Source organism: Ctenopharyngodon idella, chromosome 6 (genome assembly GCF_019924925.1).
Source record: "Ctenopharyngodon idella isolate HZGC_01 chromosome 6, HZGC01, whole genome shotgun sequence".
NCBI classification, from domain to species: Eukaryota; Metazoa; Chordata; class Actinopteri; order Cypriniformes; family Xenocyprididae; genus Ctenopharyngodon; species Ctenopharyngodon idella.
Window position 1 is genome coordinate 29,904,739 of NC_067225.1, and position 15,716 is coordinate 29,920,454.

At 37.3% G+C, this 15,716-nt stretch overlaps 1 protein-coding gene and 1 long non-coding RNA gene across 5 annotated transcripts in view; one reads left to right on the forward strand and one right to left on the reverse strand.

The window, feature by feature from the left end:
* The window catches only part of LOC127514523 (uncharacterized), a 200,751-nt gene that overhangs the window by 92,458 nt on the left and 92,577 nt on the right, over positions 1-15,716 (forward strand). The window lies entirely within an intron of this gene.
* The window catches only part of mtss1 (MTSS I-BAR domain containing 1), a 59,214-nt gene that overhangs the window by 40,401 nt on the left and 3,097 nt on the right, over positions 1-15,716 (reverse strand). For 3 of the 4 annotated variants that reach the window (XM_051897426.1, XM_051897428.1, XM_051897427.1), the window contains 2 exons: positions 5,639-5,700; positions 721-794 (listed from right to left, as the gene is read on the reverse strand). In XM_051897426.1, the coding sequence (XP_051753386.1) occupies positions 721-794; positions 5,639-5,700 (136 nt within the window). Of the gene's footprint in view, positions 1-720; positions 795-5,638; positions 5,701-11,856; positions 11,876-15,716 lie in introns of those variants that run through there. The other variant, XM_051897429.1, reaches the window with a different exon arrangement.

The window sequence follows — 15,716 nt, forward strand, 5'->3', positions numbered from 1 at the left end:
TGCCATTGGTCACTCAAACAGATAGTGCCGGCCCCCCAAAATCATGTCATTGGTTGAGCCAGCATTGCTATGTTAGGGTTTGCTGGAATGCTCCAACAAACACAGCAATGTTTTGCTATCACAACAGTGTTTACATTTTTCACGGGATTCAATCTACAAATGGCTCACTTCTAGCCATCTCTGCACTTTAAACTGGGATAGGAAATTACACAAATATCATCTTTCATATCTTAGCTCAGTCTCAATCCTTTGGACTGGTAAATAGCGTATGACAAACTGCTCAAAATGTGTACCAAACAGTTTAGCAATACGCACTGTCAAATTCCAGAGGGTTGGTGTGGATTTATTTCTCGGTTTAATGCGCATCACCAGGAGCATCATCATTCAGAAATCTATAAAACACATTGTCTTTTCAATTTAGTATCATACACCCGACATCTGCCTTAAAAAAAAAGGAAAAGACATTTGGACGAATCTTGAGGTGTTCTGAGTTAATACTTCATGTTTCAGATGAATAACCTTTCCTGTGAAGTACGACTTGCCTGCTTTCCTCATTACGAGAGAGAGAGAGAGAGAGAGAGAGAGAGAGAGAGAGAGAGAGAGAGAGAGAGAGAGAGAGAGAGAGAGAGAGAGAGAGAGAGAGAGAGAGAGAGAGAGAGAGAGAGAGAGAGAGAGAGAGAGAGAGAGAGAGAGACAAAGAAGGTAAAGATCTCATCTTACCTCGTGTTCCAGTTGCAATGTCAGCCACTTTCTGGAAAGCGTCCAGGAATGAGCTAGTGACGATGATTGTTGTCCTGAATGACAGAAAAAAAAAAAGAAGAATTTGTTTGTAGGAAAAACCCACAAGCAAAGTGGCTTTGACTGGATTCTTGCTAACAGTCGGTATATCATGACAAATATTTCCACTGACAGATTTTTGGGAGGTTGCACCAGGAGAGATGCAGGAGCCAATGTTAACAGCACAGCAGACTGCAATACTCTGGATGAATGACATCTAAATACCTGTAGATGCTGATAACTACAGTGCAACATACTACAAAACAATCTGCATAAGTTTAACATTTTCTGCGCTAATTGTGTGGGAAAACTGGAATTTTGCAAAAAGGGTTTAGATAAATATGGCAAAAAGCTTCAATAAATGGAAGTGAAAGTACAAAAGTCATACTCATAGCTGAAGCATTATCAAACTCTCAACAAAACCAAATACAGTTCTAACACAAATGCAGTCTACACTGGAAGTGTTGAAGCTATAGAATTTTATAAATGTTAAATTGATTAAAATCTGATTCTAGACCAGCAATCTGTGCCTGACAAATTAAACTGTGGCCAGGGGTGGGCAATATGGCAAAAATATCATATCAAGATTTTTTTTTAGGCAGGATCCACAATTTTATCACAATTCTTTTTTGTGTTGGTTTTTAAGACTATTTTGCAAGTCACTGAGCAGCACAGCCAAACTAATTTCCCTTAAATATGCATTGATTCTTATTAAAACTACTGAAGTTATTCAGTTGAGAGCAGGAAGTGATTTTCTCTTTGTCTTTTTAGGCTGCGGTCACTTTAAGAGCGAATGCACGGATCTAATACACAGACATGCATCTGATTTTTTCCCAACTCTTTACAGTCACTGAAGACATAACTGACTGTGTTTATGTAAACCTTGCATGTATTTGACAGTTTAAGCGCAATAAGACAGAAAAGAGAACTTAGTTCAGTACTCACACGCTGTACGACAGGCTTTTAGTGTGTGTGCGCTACAGGTGAATTTTCTTCAGAAAAGTTTATGTCAGAATAGCATGTGAATGAAAAGTTTAACCGGCAAGGATTTAAAACGCATGCAAATAAAAAACTTTGATTACGATAAACTGCAATGTCATGTGCACGATCTCTCTTCAAAAGCAGATTGTGGAGACGTTTTAACCATTCACAATCTAAAATAGTGATATCGCACACCCCTACCTGTGGCAATGAAATAAAGTGCTCTTGTGTAGAATTATCAATCCTACTTGATTTGACATTAGACAAATTCCCATCTATATGTAAAAGCTTAAATATACTAAATCATTTGATTAAACAGTGAATAATATCTATAACCTTCTCACGGGTTAGAATATGGAAAACGGTCGGAGCCACTCAATGGAAAGAGTTCAACGTGTTCATCGAAGGGGACACGGGCACATACTGACAGGGTCAATGGTGCCATTGTAGGGATCCATTCAGAGCCTTCATTCTGAAGAGAGAGATCTCAGCTTATCAGAGAGAGCTCTGTGGTATCAGGTGATACGAACTACAAAGTACAGCCTTTCAGCAATTCCCCCACCTCCCCACAGCGGCCCCCCAAGTCCTGCAAAAGCTTTCGTGCCTGATAGGTAGACTCGCAACAGACATCTCTTTAATTCTGGTTCTAGGAATAGAGGTTGGGTTAATGGTAGGGATGCCCTGGAAAAATATGTTACTGGTTACCTTCTGTTTGAAGAGCACTATAAACTGATAGTTCTGAATCTATATCCTGGTTGGATTAACTATGTTTAAAGCTGTTAAAATAGAGACATGTCACAGCAGTTGGCTGACTTGTCACCTACTCATATTGGTTTCATATATATATATATATATATATATATATATATTATATATATATATATATATATATATATATATATATATATATATATATATATATATATTTTTTTTTTTTTTTTTAAAGATTAATTTTGATTAAATGACAAAAATGTAATTGGTGTAACTAAACTAACTGAAGTTTACAAAAACCTTTCAAGATTTTATTCATTATAAACATTTACTCTTTTCAATATACATTTCAAATTTCTTTTTTATAAACATTTACAATTTTTTTCAAATTATGAATTATATACCGATTTTAATTAAATAATAAACTTATAAATAAGCCAAACTTTCTTCAAGAATTGCATGCCTTTAAATGAGACTAATAAGTTATCTACAGACAGTACACAACGACAGACAGAACTTCAAACCCCAAAGAAATCATCAAAATAAATTAATTCAAAAATTGTGAACCAGTTCATAATTAGAATAGGTGTATCCCAGTCACTGTCTAAATGAATTCCATTTTAAATTAAAAAAAAAAAAAGTTATCACTGACACACATTTCTCAAAAACATGCCAAATTTTTATAGTGTTTAATGGCACTCAGCACGACTACACCTGAAATACAGCAGTTGGTTTGAATTAAGATTTAAAGCAGCCATTCCCAAACTAGCTAGTCTAGTATCTATATTTGCATGTACCGTGATGTTGTTCAACTTAGACATACCATTATATACTGCAATGGGTACATATTACCCAACACTGTTTACAAAAACACTTACAATGCCCCAAGTCATGAGGAACTTTAAAAAACAGTCCCTGATCAGCTCTTGGCAGTCCAGACAGAGGAGCTGGCAATGGTAATGGTGTGTGTGAGTGGAGCGTGTTTGATGTTTATCTGTAGGAATGGAGTGGACCTTTGGGAGGGTCATTAGCCTGTTTACTCTCCAGGGACAGAACAGAGAGGTCAGGCAGAGGGGACTTGCTGCAAAAATGGAACCAGGGCTAACCTAAAAGATCTTTTCCTCCCTTGATAAGTCTTTCTGTATTGTATTGATTTAGAGTACCAACTAGGTATGCACCTGTCAGGATAAATGCCAAATTTAATCTGCCGCAAATTAACACAAGGGATAAATGTACAGTCTGTGCAATGGGTTGTACCATTGCATACCTTGGTGTTGATCAATAGGTCAACAAATCATTGGACAAAAAAATAGATTGTGAAAATTAGACATGACGTAGGGCCTTAAAGTCAGAACGAAATCACTATTTGCCCTATTTAGTTGCCTAATTTTAATACAAGTTCATGGTCATGGATGATGTCACCAAGCCCTCTTAAACCTGTTACACACCAAACAGGCATCAGAGAACTAGTGGCGAAGCCTATGGTGGTGTTGGCTTGCGTCAGCTGCATCTGGACAAAAAAGATGCGCTTGAACTAGAGCTGCACGATTAATTGAAAATAAACCACATGCGATTTGGCAAAGGCTGTGATTTTTTTATGCGCAGCTTCTTAGTGAAGCACGGCTCTGTGATCAGTAGAAAACACTGCTCCATCTGAAAGCCAGAGGGCACTCTCGTGCAGAAACTCCAAATATGCCCCACAGAAGTACAATATAACGCACGTCATTCCAGGAAATCCCTATGGGCATCATACTATCGCTGTAGCTGAATAAACAGAAGATTTGATTGATTAAACATGACTAATAAACGAGACTATGGCAATATATTCTTTAGTTCTTCAAGCCTTCTTGGGTATTTTCATGATAATAAAGTATATTTCACAGCCTTTGCGATTTCACAATAGTACTAAGAAAATAAAATTGGTTTAAGTGCGATTTCACGTTAATTGCGCTTTATCACGCAGCCCTAGCTTGAACACACCGCAATAAGTACAGCCGATGGCCAACTAGAATGTTAATGCTCCAATGAGAGATAACTGTCCACAACAGCAGATGAGAGTAGTCTGTATTAGTCATTCATAAAAGGGAACGTGAACTAGGAATGTAAATATACAAACTGTAAACAAAGCAGCACTTGCTTACCATTTTGAATATGAATCATGACAATCAGTTTGTATTCATTTATATTAATTGGACTACATACGGCCATGTCGTAATGAAAATATTTGTGTATTGGAATGCTCCAAAAAGATGATGTAAATAAATTCATAAGCGCCTTCTTTGTGTGCCTTGTCTTCATCGTTCGCTTGCTTTATCACTTTCGTTGTTCTTCTTGCGCACTATTTTACAAAGATGAAAAGCCAATCAGAGTGATCTCTTTTCCCGACGAACTAACGCCAATTCAACATGCTCAATCAGCCGGACTAAAGACGACGTGCAGAACACACCACAAAAACTAGCCCAACCAACGCTCATCAACTACCCGCCATTGGCTTGGTGTGTCCCCGGCCCTTACTTTTTGACTCCTCCCTCCAAACATTTGGCTCCATTCTAGTATGTAACATCTACTTTTCTTTTTAAAGTTATATTTATGGGCTTTTTGTGCCTTTATTTGGAGAGGACAGTAGAGAGCAGATAGGAAAGCATTGGGCAGAGAGAAGGGGCAGGATCGGCAAAGGACCTCAAGATGGGAATCAAACTCGGGCTGCCGTGAACGCATTTGCGCCCTATGTCGGCGCACTAACCACTAGGCTATCGGCGCCGATGTAACACCTACTTTTCAAGATCCAATTAATTCATGACAGATTAAATTATCTATTTTGCTAAAAAGTTGCAAATGGAATGTCCTACTGTACAACCCATTGAATGAACTATACATCCTCATTTTAATGCGGCACCTTTCCTAAGTGTCTGCATTTAAATTTCTCTACTTCTAAATCATCTCTTTATTCCTTTGAATAAACTAAAGTTGCCTTCTTTCTTCATCACTGCTTCTTCATTGCCTTTTTGGATCCTTTAAAAGACATTTTTCTCAAATGTTCCTTCTTACACTGGATGACAAATCCTTCCTGAATGATGTAATAATCAAGCACATTTCCTGCTTTCGAAACAAGATTATCATAATTATTCCACATTTAAGGAAGTGTGTAATGCAGGAAGCCTGTTCTTACCTTAACTGAGATTGCAGCTTAGCTCCTTTGGTGACAAAGTCCTCCCAAGCAGGATAACTCGCCTACAGAACAAATAGAGAGAGAATAAGAGAGGTTAGTCAGGGCAAACCAGAGTAAATCGTTACACTTTACCCACAGCTCATCTGGTGTCCATAAGCAATATTTATTTGTTTGTTTAAAAGACGATCTGTTATTACTGACTACATTCATATAATTCTATATGTTTTTATTCCTTACATGGATATGCCCCAAAGTTTAATATTTAGAGTTATGAATTAACTGAAATCCGTAAAAAAAAAAAAAAAAATTCCCTTAAAAAGTGCATGAGGATGAAAACTTTCTGAGATCACATGATAGGAAGCTGTCATTCATGTACACGGTGTTTACACCAAAAACAGCCTAGGCAACTCAAGTCTTCACAAGGTGACTGGTAGTGGTAAACTTTGACAAATAGGCAAACAAGAGGCAACAACGATGATGAATAATACAGCAATTACAACAGGTTGTCACATCAAACAACTTTTCTGACTATCTGGTTGTGCAACAAATGCAAGAGTTTAATTACTAGATTATTTACATAACTACAAATTAAAAGAAGTGCAGAAAGTATTGTTCAACTGCATGTCATGTAAACCAGGTACAACATTTCCAAACTTTTAATCACATAATCTGATGTCACTCAACAAGTTGTCATTTCACAGCAGCATCACAGATTACTAGCATAAATCAGAACGTCTTTGTCTTGTTTCCTCAGTACAGTAGTCTCTGTCTCATTAGTGATCACTGTTTGACCTAAGGTTGTTTCTTTGCCCCAGTGTTTATTAAATCTAATCCAAATCAAGCTAATTCTATTTGCAACAAGGGGTATCAGTAACAGCTGATCCTGCTTACGAAAAATCTCATAAAATGCTGACTGCTTTTATTATCAAAAACAGGATGAATATACTTTATTAAAAAAAAGGCACCTATAAATTGCATTGGTGAAACGTTATCTGCCACATGACGTTTCAATTTACTTGAAATTAATCCAATGGTGAAGCAAGTGACAAAGACAGGGTTCAAAAATGTGAAAAATCTCCATTACAACAGATGTTGCTACATATTGACCCACTTTGTTTTTGAGCACAAGATACACTGCTCTGATTAAATATAAATTTCATAACTTGACAGTTACATTTTGTCCCCTTAAATACTTTTAATGCAGTTAGCTACTTTGCAGTGAAGCTAACTACTTAAAAAAAAAACAAAAAAAACAATTGCTTCTCCAACACTGCTAATAAAAGTATTTTAACACAGTGACAGTGTTTTTGGGTGGACTTTCTTCTTTAGCCTAAATACATTTCTGAAATAGGGACTACAGTCTGAAATTGAATTAAATCTGAATAACTGTGTTCATTTGTACCCTCTACAGTTGAAAAATAAAGCAAATCTTCCAGCTAATCACTAAAAATACACATACCTGGAAATGCTTTATAAGGAGGCCATAAAATATAATCACCCTGATGTGGTTTACAGTCCTCTGTCTTGTGGGACTTGACAAGATATCTCAGCAATAAAAGCACATGATCAGAGTAATGCTTCTTCCAGAATTTAACTCAAATGTGAGGTGATGATACAAGACCAAAACTTAGTAGTTATATACACTGTAGCATATACACTACCATTTTTGAATGATCAAAAGTGACAAGACATTGGGTCTCATTCACTAATAATTGCATGGATTATTCATATTTCAAGTCCTCATGAAAAATTTCTACCTAATTCACAACACGTGGATTTGTTGGATGGTCTTGTTCTCAACCATGTTCGAAAGTTAATGAATTGGGAGTATTCTAAATGAGCGACCGAGTGCCCAAGTACAAGTAATTTGCATAAAACACACCCAAACCATTTCCATATAAGGGCTTTCCGCACCCCCTTCTCTTTTCGTTGCTCTCAGCAATCACAAAGCTCTCTAAAGACGCGCTCTCGCCTGAGAGCTCGCGCAGCAAGATCATTGAGCAATGCCAAGTGTACCAACCACAAAAAAGCAAGTACAAACACAATAGACACCTTTAAAGGATTAGTTCACTTTAAAACGAAAATTACCCCAAGATTTACTCACCCTCAAGCCATCCTAGGTGTATGACTTACTTCTCTCTGATGAACACAATCGGAGTTATATTAATAAGTATTCTGACGCATCCAAGCTTTTTAATGGCAGTGAATGGTGGCAACGAGTATGAAGCTCAAGAAAGTGCATCCATCCATCAAAAACGTACTCCATACGGCTCCAGGGGGGTTAATAAAGGCCTTCTGAAGCAAAGTGATGAGTTTGTGTAAGAAAAATATCCATATTTAACAAATAAATTAATATATCTAGTTTCCGCCAGACCGCCTTCCGTATTCAACTTAAGTGTAGCGCCTCTCACAGTTCAAAATGCTTACACTACGTCCTACACCTTTCCTATTCAACTTACGAAAAAAGCATAACTGATGCAACATCAGTTGCTTTTTTTTCCGCTCATTTCTTTAACAAGTAATGATATTAAAAATCACTTTAAAATGTAGCTAAATGCTAATGCTAACATGCACTACAAACAATGTGCTAATGCTAACACATAACGCAAACACAGTTTAATGTCTTGCACATTCAAAACATGATCTTGCACATCACCAGCAAATTACTTTTAGTGCATAGTACAAGTAAGCAAATTGGGGAACAGCCTTAATTTTATATAGCAGCTCCTTCTGGTGGCCATAATTACAGAACGTAAGGTTATCACAAAGTATGCATCTCATAGGAAACTATTGACCATTATTTGTACACATGCCTCCGGGGCTTTCCTGAGTCTGTCAGCAACTTAAAAGGACGATCCACCCATGAGAACCCTCCTACCAAATCTGTCCTGTAAACTATTTCCTTTCAAACTCTCAGTTCTTTTTCCCTCGTCTCTCAGGAGAGGACCTCTCCTATGAAGCAGCCCCCCAGAGTTTTGCTTTCAACCGCATGAAAGAAATATATTATCATTTCCTGTCTTCGATCCTTCTCATCTTTGCCTGTTGCTGTGGTAAAGAGGTGGTGACACAGAGAGCGGAGGACGAGAAGAGGACAGAAAACCTGTCTGTCCACTGTATCAAGTGACAAAACAGACACACATAGAGGTTGCAATGAGGATCAGCCACTGCATTTCAAATATAAAAGTGACGTCCCTTGCAGATGGTTTCTTTGATTAATAATAAATGTTTTTAAAAACATCTCCCCCTCTTTAACAAGGACTCAAGGGAGACATGGCATAGTGCTCGTGCTGTAAACCAACAACACCCTAATGATCTTCAAAAGGCTATTTCTTACAAAAACATCAGCTATGGCAAAAATAGAAAATAGCTATAACGCATCTGCAAAACCTGACTATGCTTTTCAACTATATGACCATATAGATAGTAACAATAGAGAGCTAAAAGACTAAGCGGATGAAATATTATAATTATCATAATACTATAATTTTATAGTATAAATATTACAATTAAAGGATTAGTTCACTTCAGAATTAAAATGATGATAATTTACTCACCCCCATGTCATCCAATATGTCTATGTCTTTCTTTCTTCAGTCGAAAAGAAATTAATGTTTTTGAGGAAAACATTCCATGATTTTTCTCCATGTAGTGGACTTCAACAGCAACCAATGGGTTGAAGGTCCAAACTGCAGTTTCAATGCAGCTGCAAAGGGCTCTACACGATCCCAGACGAGGAATAAGGGTCTTATCTTGCGAAATGATCCAGTGTCTACAAAGCAAATGTGCAAAGACTAAGTCAAACGCCCTTTACAAAAAAAGGTAAAACGATGTCGGACGATTTTGAAGTTGGAGGAGAAAATGAGATGAAGTTTTTCACCCTACCACGGTACTTCCGCCTACGCAATGCATGGCGTATCGCAGAGCAGTGCAAAGCGAGCATTTGTGGTTAAAAAGTACATAATTTTTATTTTATTTTTTTTTTAGAAAATGTCCAATCGTTTTCGCTAGATAAGACCCTTATTCCTCAGCTGGGATCATGTAGAGCCCTTTGAAGCTGCATTGAATCTCCAATTTGGACCTTCAATCCGTTGTACCCATGTGAAGTCCACTATATGGAGAAAAATCCTGGCATGTTTTCCTCAAAAACCATAATTTCTTTTTGACTGAAGAAAGACATAAGCATGTTGGATGGCATGGGGGTGAGTAAATTATCAGGAAATTTAAATTCTGAAGTGAATTAATCCTTTAATATTATCAAAACCATTATAATAAGTGCACATTTCAGCAATTTTGCATGACTGTTTAATTTGCACACTTGACTTAAGCTGCACTTGAAAATGTACACGCCTTTGTATTAAAACTATCAAACCAAGTGGCATTCAAAAATACAGTATACATATATTCGGACATGTTCACAAGTCTTTGAGGTCCAAGTCCAAGTCAAGTCTCTGGGGTCCAAGTCGAGTCTCAAGTCTGTTCTATTTAAGCAATAGTTCTTTCAGCTAGTTGTATTGTGTATTAACAGTTTAGAAATATCAAAACTGATTCAAAATTGTCTAATAACGCACACAAAGTATTAACACTAATATATATATATATATATATATATATATCTCTCTCAAGCAATGATGGGTAATGTAGTCATCCAGTGAGAGCCAGCAGTAACAAAACCTCTGTGTTTAGACAAGCATTGCAGTATACAACACAAAGAACAACATTCCCTTCTGTCTGTCTTTTGTGAGAAGGCAATATATATATTTGCTGATGAGGAAGTCCACATTATGGACTTCCTCATCAGCAAATCTCAAAATAAAGAGTAATCTAATTTCATGCCTTTCATGTACATTTATCAGCCATAATAACATTAAAGGGGTGGTTGATTATGATTTCACTTTTTTAACTTTAGTTAGTGTGTAATGTTGCTATTAGGGCATAAACAACATCTGCAAAGTTACAATGCTCAAAGTTCAATGCAAAGGGAGATGTTTTCTTTTAAAGAAATTGCGGTTTAAGAACTACAACAAGCTTCTTCCTGGGTTGGTGACATCACAAACCCTAAAATTTACATAAACCCTGCCCCCGAGAACACACAACAAAGGGGGTGAGGCCATGTTGGGCTGCTTTAGAGAAGAGGAAGAGTTAGTAGAGTGTAGTAGAGTGTTGTTGCCATGCCGTCATTTTACGCCGGACTGCTTCACAAATGAGGGTCAATTCAACGCTGGATTTGCACAAAAGATTAACATGACGGCACATGCTAGTCGATTAGTTGAATCAACTCCACAGCAACTACATAAATTTATCCACTAACCATTCAGAAACGTCCAGTTTCATTCTAAAAGTTGTAACTTCTTCCTGAGTCTCTCCATCAGTGTCGACTCCGGTTTGAACAATTTAAGGCTGAACACCGTTACTGACAATCCTCATTTTGGCTGCGTGAGCTTTGTTGTTGTTGAACAACCAAAGTGTAAGCTGTTTAAACTCTGCCCTCTTCTGGAAAGGGGGCCGGGAGCAGCAGCTCATTTGCATTTAAAGGAACACACACAAAAACGGCATGTTTTTGCTCACACCCAAACAGGGGCAAATTTGACAAGCTATAATAAATGATCTGTGGGGTGTTTTGAGCTGAAACTTCACAGACACATTCTGGGGACACCAGAGACTTACATTACATCTTGTAATAGGGGAATTATAGGTCCCATTTAACATAATTATTGGCTTATTGATAATGAACTTCATACATCCACATAAAATCAATGACACCAGTTGGTTAAAAGTTCTCTCAGAAAAATGTCTCAGAAATCTGGTTAGTTCTGAGAAAATCTTCTGTCTTCTGAAGTTTTCTTTTATTTTTTCTTATCTATACAATGACATTCCAACATTTTAAGTATTGCTTAAGTGTCAAATACTCAGATTGGCCACCCTACATCGTAATCAACCACTGAAAAACCCAAATGGGTTAACCACTATACTGAATATCATAAAGCACTCCAAACTGCTTGAGTCATAAAGTCTCTCATTAGTACAAGCTTTGCATGTCTGTAATAGGCACCTGTGCGTGCATATGAGGGTGTGTCTGCTTTAGCTGGCAGAAAGGGTGTATCCAGTATGTGTGCGCGTGCACGTGTACTACACGTACGAGTGTCTGGCGAGTCTTAAAACAGGTTGTGTTTCAGAGGTGATTCACAGGCAGGCCTGTGCACGGTACATGCAATACTTACTCATGACGGGGGGATTGTGGGATGGTGGAGAGGGGGAAGGGGGACGTCCTGAAGCAGGAATGTGCACAGGCAGGCAGCTCCTCAGCTGTAGACTGGCGTCATCCCAAACGGGGAGGACAGAAATCATTAGTTTCTCCAATACATCTTAAGCTGCCTCAAGCAGCCTGGCTGATGTCAACGAAAAGTGTTGAGGCCTTTTAATGATCAGGGTCCAGCAGGACTAAACGCTGGGTGGTTGAGGGGAAGGAATGCAAAATGGCTGCAAAACAGTGGTTGCTATGACGTTCCTTTTACTAAATATGGCTTAAAGGCCTGTTCACACCAAGGGCGATACCTATAATGATAAAGAAAAATTTAAATAAAAAAGCAACATTCTAAATGTAAAAGAATAGCAGAGTCCACACTACAACTATAACGTTAACCGCACAGAGAAACAATATTGTTGAAATCACTTTCAGAACATTTTTTTCCCAGCTGACTAACAAAAACACTGACAGCCAATCAGAATCCATCCTGCCTGCCTATCGCTATAGTTACTATTACAGGTTTCATTCTTAGTGTGAACGGCTTGAAATGTAAATCTAAGTGATCCGCCAGGCTAAACGTGAAGTCAAAATAACACTGTACCTCTACATGCTGCATGATTTGAGGTATCATTCATGTCAGAAGCACATGAAGCAGGTCAAGTGAAATTCTAGGTTGAATAAATATAAGCTCACTTTATGCGTCACGATTCAAGACATTGCAAATGAAAGTGCAAATACTTTGTTTCACTTTTGTTTAGTACGACGTCTCATCTGATCTGTGGCTGAATACACTTATTTAGGTGACTTGCTATTTACATTAATTGAACTATAAGAAATTATGAATGTACACATTTATTAAAACACACACACACACACAATGATCTAAAGTTTTCATGCAATATACTGTGAAAAAGAAACCTTATATACCTATATATTACTGTATCGGTGCCATACTTAGTAAGCACCAACCTGTTTATGCGATTTCTCAAATTGCGATACATATGAAAATAAACAGTGCTTTTTTAGGTAAGTTTATTAGTTTTCAGGTACTGAAATAAAGTAAACAAATGTAAAATAGCACTGCATATTCTTCACTGTATAAATTAAATACATATTAATTAGTGGTTCAACAGATCACAAAACTCACGGTTCAGATCATATCACGGTTATTAAGTCACGGATCGGATCATTTTTCGGATCAGCACAAAAAAAGAAAATGGGGGTTGGGGGGTAACATTGCATTTATTATATAGCCCACTTTAACTACTCCGATACCACAGCAGAAACTACTAGCCTAACTAATACATTATTAAAGGCAACTGAACAGACTGTAAAAAGAACAAATACTGTACACCAATTACAAGCATAGATAAATACAACATAAAGTTACAAATAAAAGTATAAGGTCTAACTTGATTTACATGACAGACAACAGCAGCTATTTATAGGTTGCTGTCACTTTAAGAGTAAGACCCCATGCACAAACACATCCAATAGATACACTTCCAAATTCTCACCTTGTTCACTTGTTCACATAACCGAATGTGTTTACGAGAATACTTGCCGAGAGGAGTATTTTGACTGACATAATGCATGTATGCGTCCATCCAAGTGCATTTAGGACGTGAAAGAGAAATCAATTTGGAGTTCGCAAGCTATCTGAAACGTGCCTCTCTCTCTGTGTGCGTGCAAGCCTTGTATGCAAGTGCGTCTGTATGCACCGATAACAGTGTGGCGTGCGATACTGAATTAACTTTAAAGCACAGACAGCAGCGCTAGGATTATGCAACAGTCATTACACAGCTCAGGCCTTCACGCAGTTAATTATAAACCATCGGTTTGTTATATCGGCCTTTTTCCTGCTATAGCCGATATGCCGATGGTTGTAAATTGAGCAAAAATCAGCCGATACATTGGTGCATCCCTAATTAGCACATATGCTCCAAAACATGCATGTGTTGCACATGCAAGTGATGCAGATTCAAGTCCTGCTCACATCTTCACTTTCTTCTCTGTGCTTCTAATGCAATAAAAATCTATTTTGTGCAGCACTTTTGCCTGTTTTCATGCCAGCTGCCTCTTTGCTTGTTCTAACAAACTTCAGTGTATAAAGCAAAGTGTTAATGTACTATATATGTAGAGTCTCAAGATCAGGCTACAATCTCTAGACAGTAGAGTAATCTGATCCCAGTTCAGCACCTTAAAATACATATTGAGAAGGAGGAAACTCTGGGGTTACCTGCTGTCCTCCTTGTGAACCCTACAAAGACACATTTCTTCACCGAGGTCTGTGTATTATGATAGAAAGCAATCTTTCACAGTATTTTTGCAGGTGGAGATGGAATTCTGTTGTGCTATCCTTCTCTCCAAATAAATGGAGGTGTCCAATGATACCTACAAACACACCGGTCCAGTAAAGATCACACTGTACAGGGCAAAGGAATCTTTCACTGTGTTGTGTTCCATTATTCAAAGGCTGGTTCATCTAAAAATTAAAATACCGTCTTCATTTACAGATTTTTGGTCATTAAATGTTTCATACTTAATTATACTAAAAATGAGCCACTTATTAGATTTTTATGGAGATGATACAATGGACATATTAAAGCCACCATTACTTTAAAAATGAGTTTAAGACAAAAATATATTACTATGACAATTAATCATCATCAGACAAAATTTCCTAACCATGACAGCCCAAATCATACAGGTTTGGAACGACGTGAGGATGTGTAAATGACAGAATTATCATTTTTCATTGAACTATCCCTTTGATTACGTGCAACTGTTGATAGAGTATGCGCTACTTTTTTGGTAAATAAAAAGACAAAATTTCCTCAGAACACAAACTTGTCCTTTTGTAGAAGAGCTATAGCGCTTGAAAAGCAGAACTTCAAAGAAAAAAAAATTCTAAATGATGTGAAAGGACAAATTAAGTCATGTGTTTTCTGAAATGCACTCGCTTCAATCCATAAATGTCAAGCTAAGAAGCAAAATAAATAAATAAATAAATAAAATCCATCAAGGTTCAAGATGTCAACCAAGCTCAAATCACTCACAACTGAACTACATATACATTCATAAAGCGTTCATGTAGCCAACATTTATTATTTCTCAAATAAACACGTGCTAGAATAGCATCAAATTCTTAGATGAAACAACTTTCACCTTGGCAGCTTAACTTTATTTTTGATCAATGACTTTGTCTCTGACTTCAATTTATATTTGCACTTTTGAATTTTGCAGCCTACGCTTAAATTGAGGGCTGTCAATGTAAGTGACATTTTACATAAGCAAGCAGCAGCTTGCGAGGTACTTTAAATGCATTACTGTTGAACTTTGTAGAGATTTTGGTGCAACATTGAGTGTAATATATGAGGTGAGGGAGCATACAGATATTAGATTTATCCAAAACAATGTACTAATGTGAATATAAGTGTAAAAGTGTGATTCTCCCCATATACCTTACATCTGAAATCTGGGAAGAGCTACTTAGTCCAGCCTATTTAAAGGGATAGTTCACCCAAAAATGAAAATGATCCCATGATTTACTCACCCTCAAGCCATCTTAGGTGTATATAACTATCTTCTTTCAGACGAACACAATTTGAGATATATTTTAAAATATCCGTAACGCTTTTTGGACGTACGTCAAATGCGTATGGCTGTTGTGCCGGAAGCTCGTTATTTTACTTTATAAAGTTTTAAATACTTGTCTTACACAAACGCATCGATTCACTTCGAAGGCCTTTATTAACCCCCTGGAGTCATATGGATTCTTTTTTTTTTTTTTGGCCCCCATTCACAACCATTATAACCCTGGGAGGAGCCAGG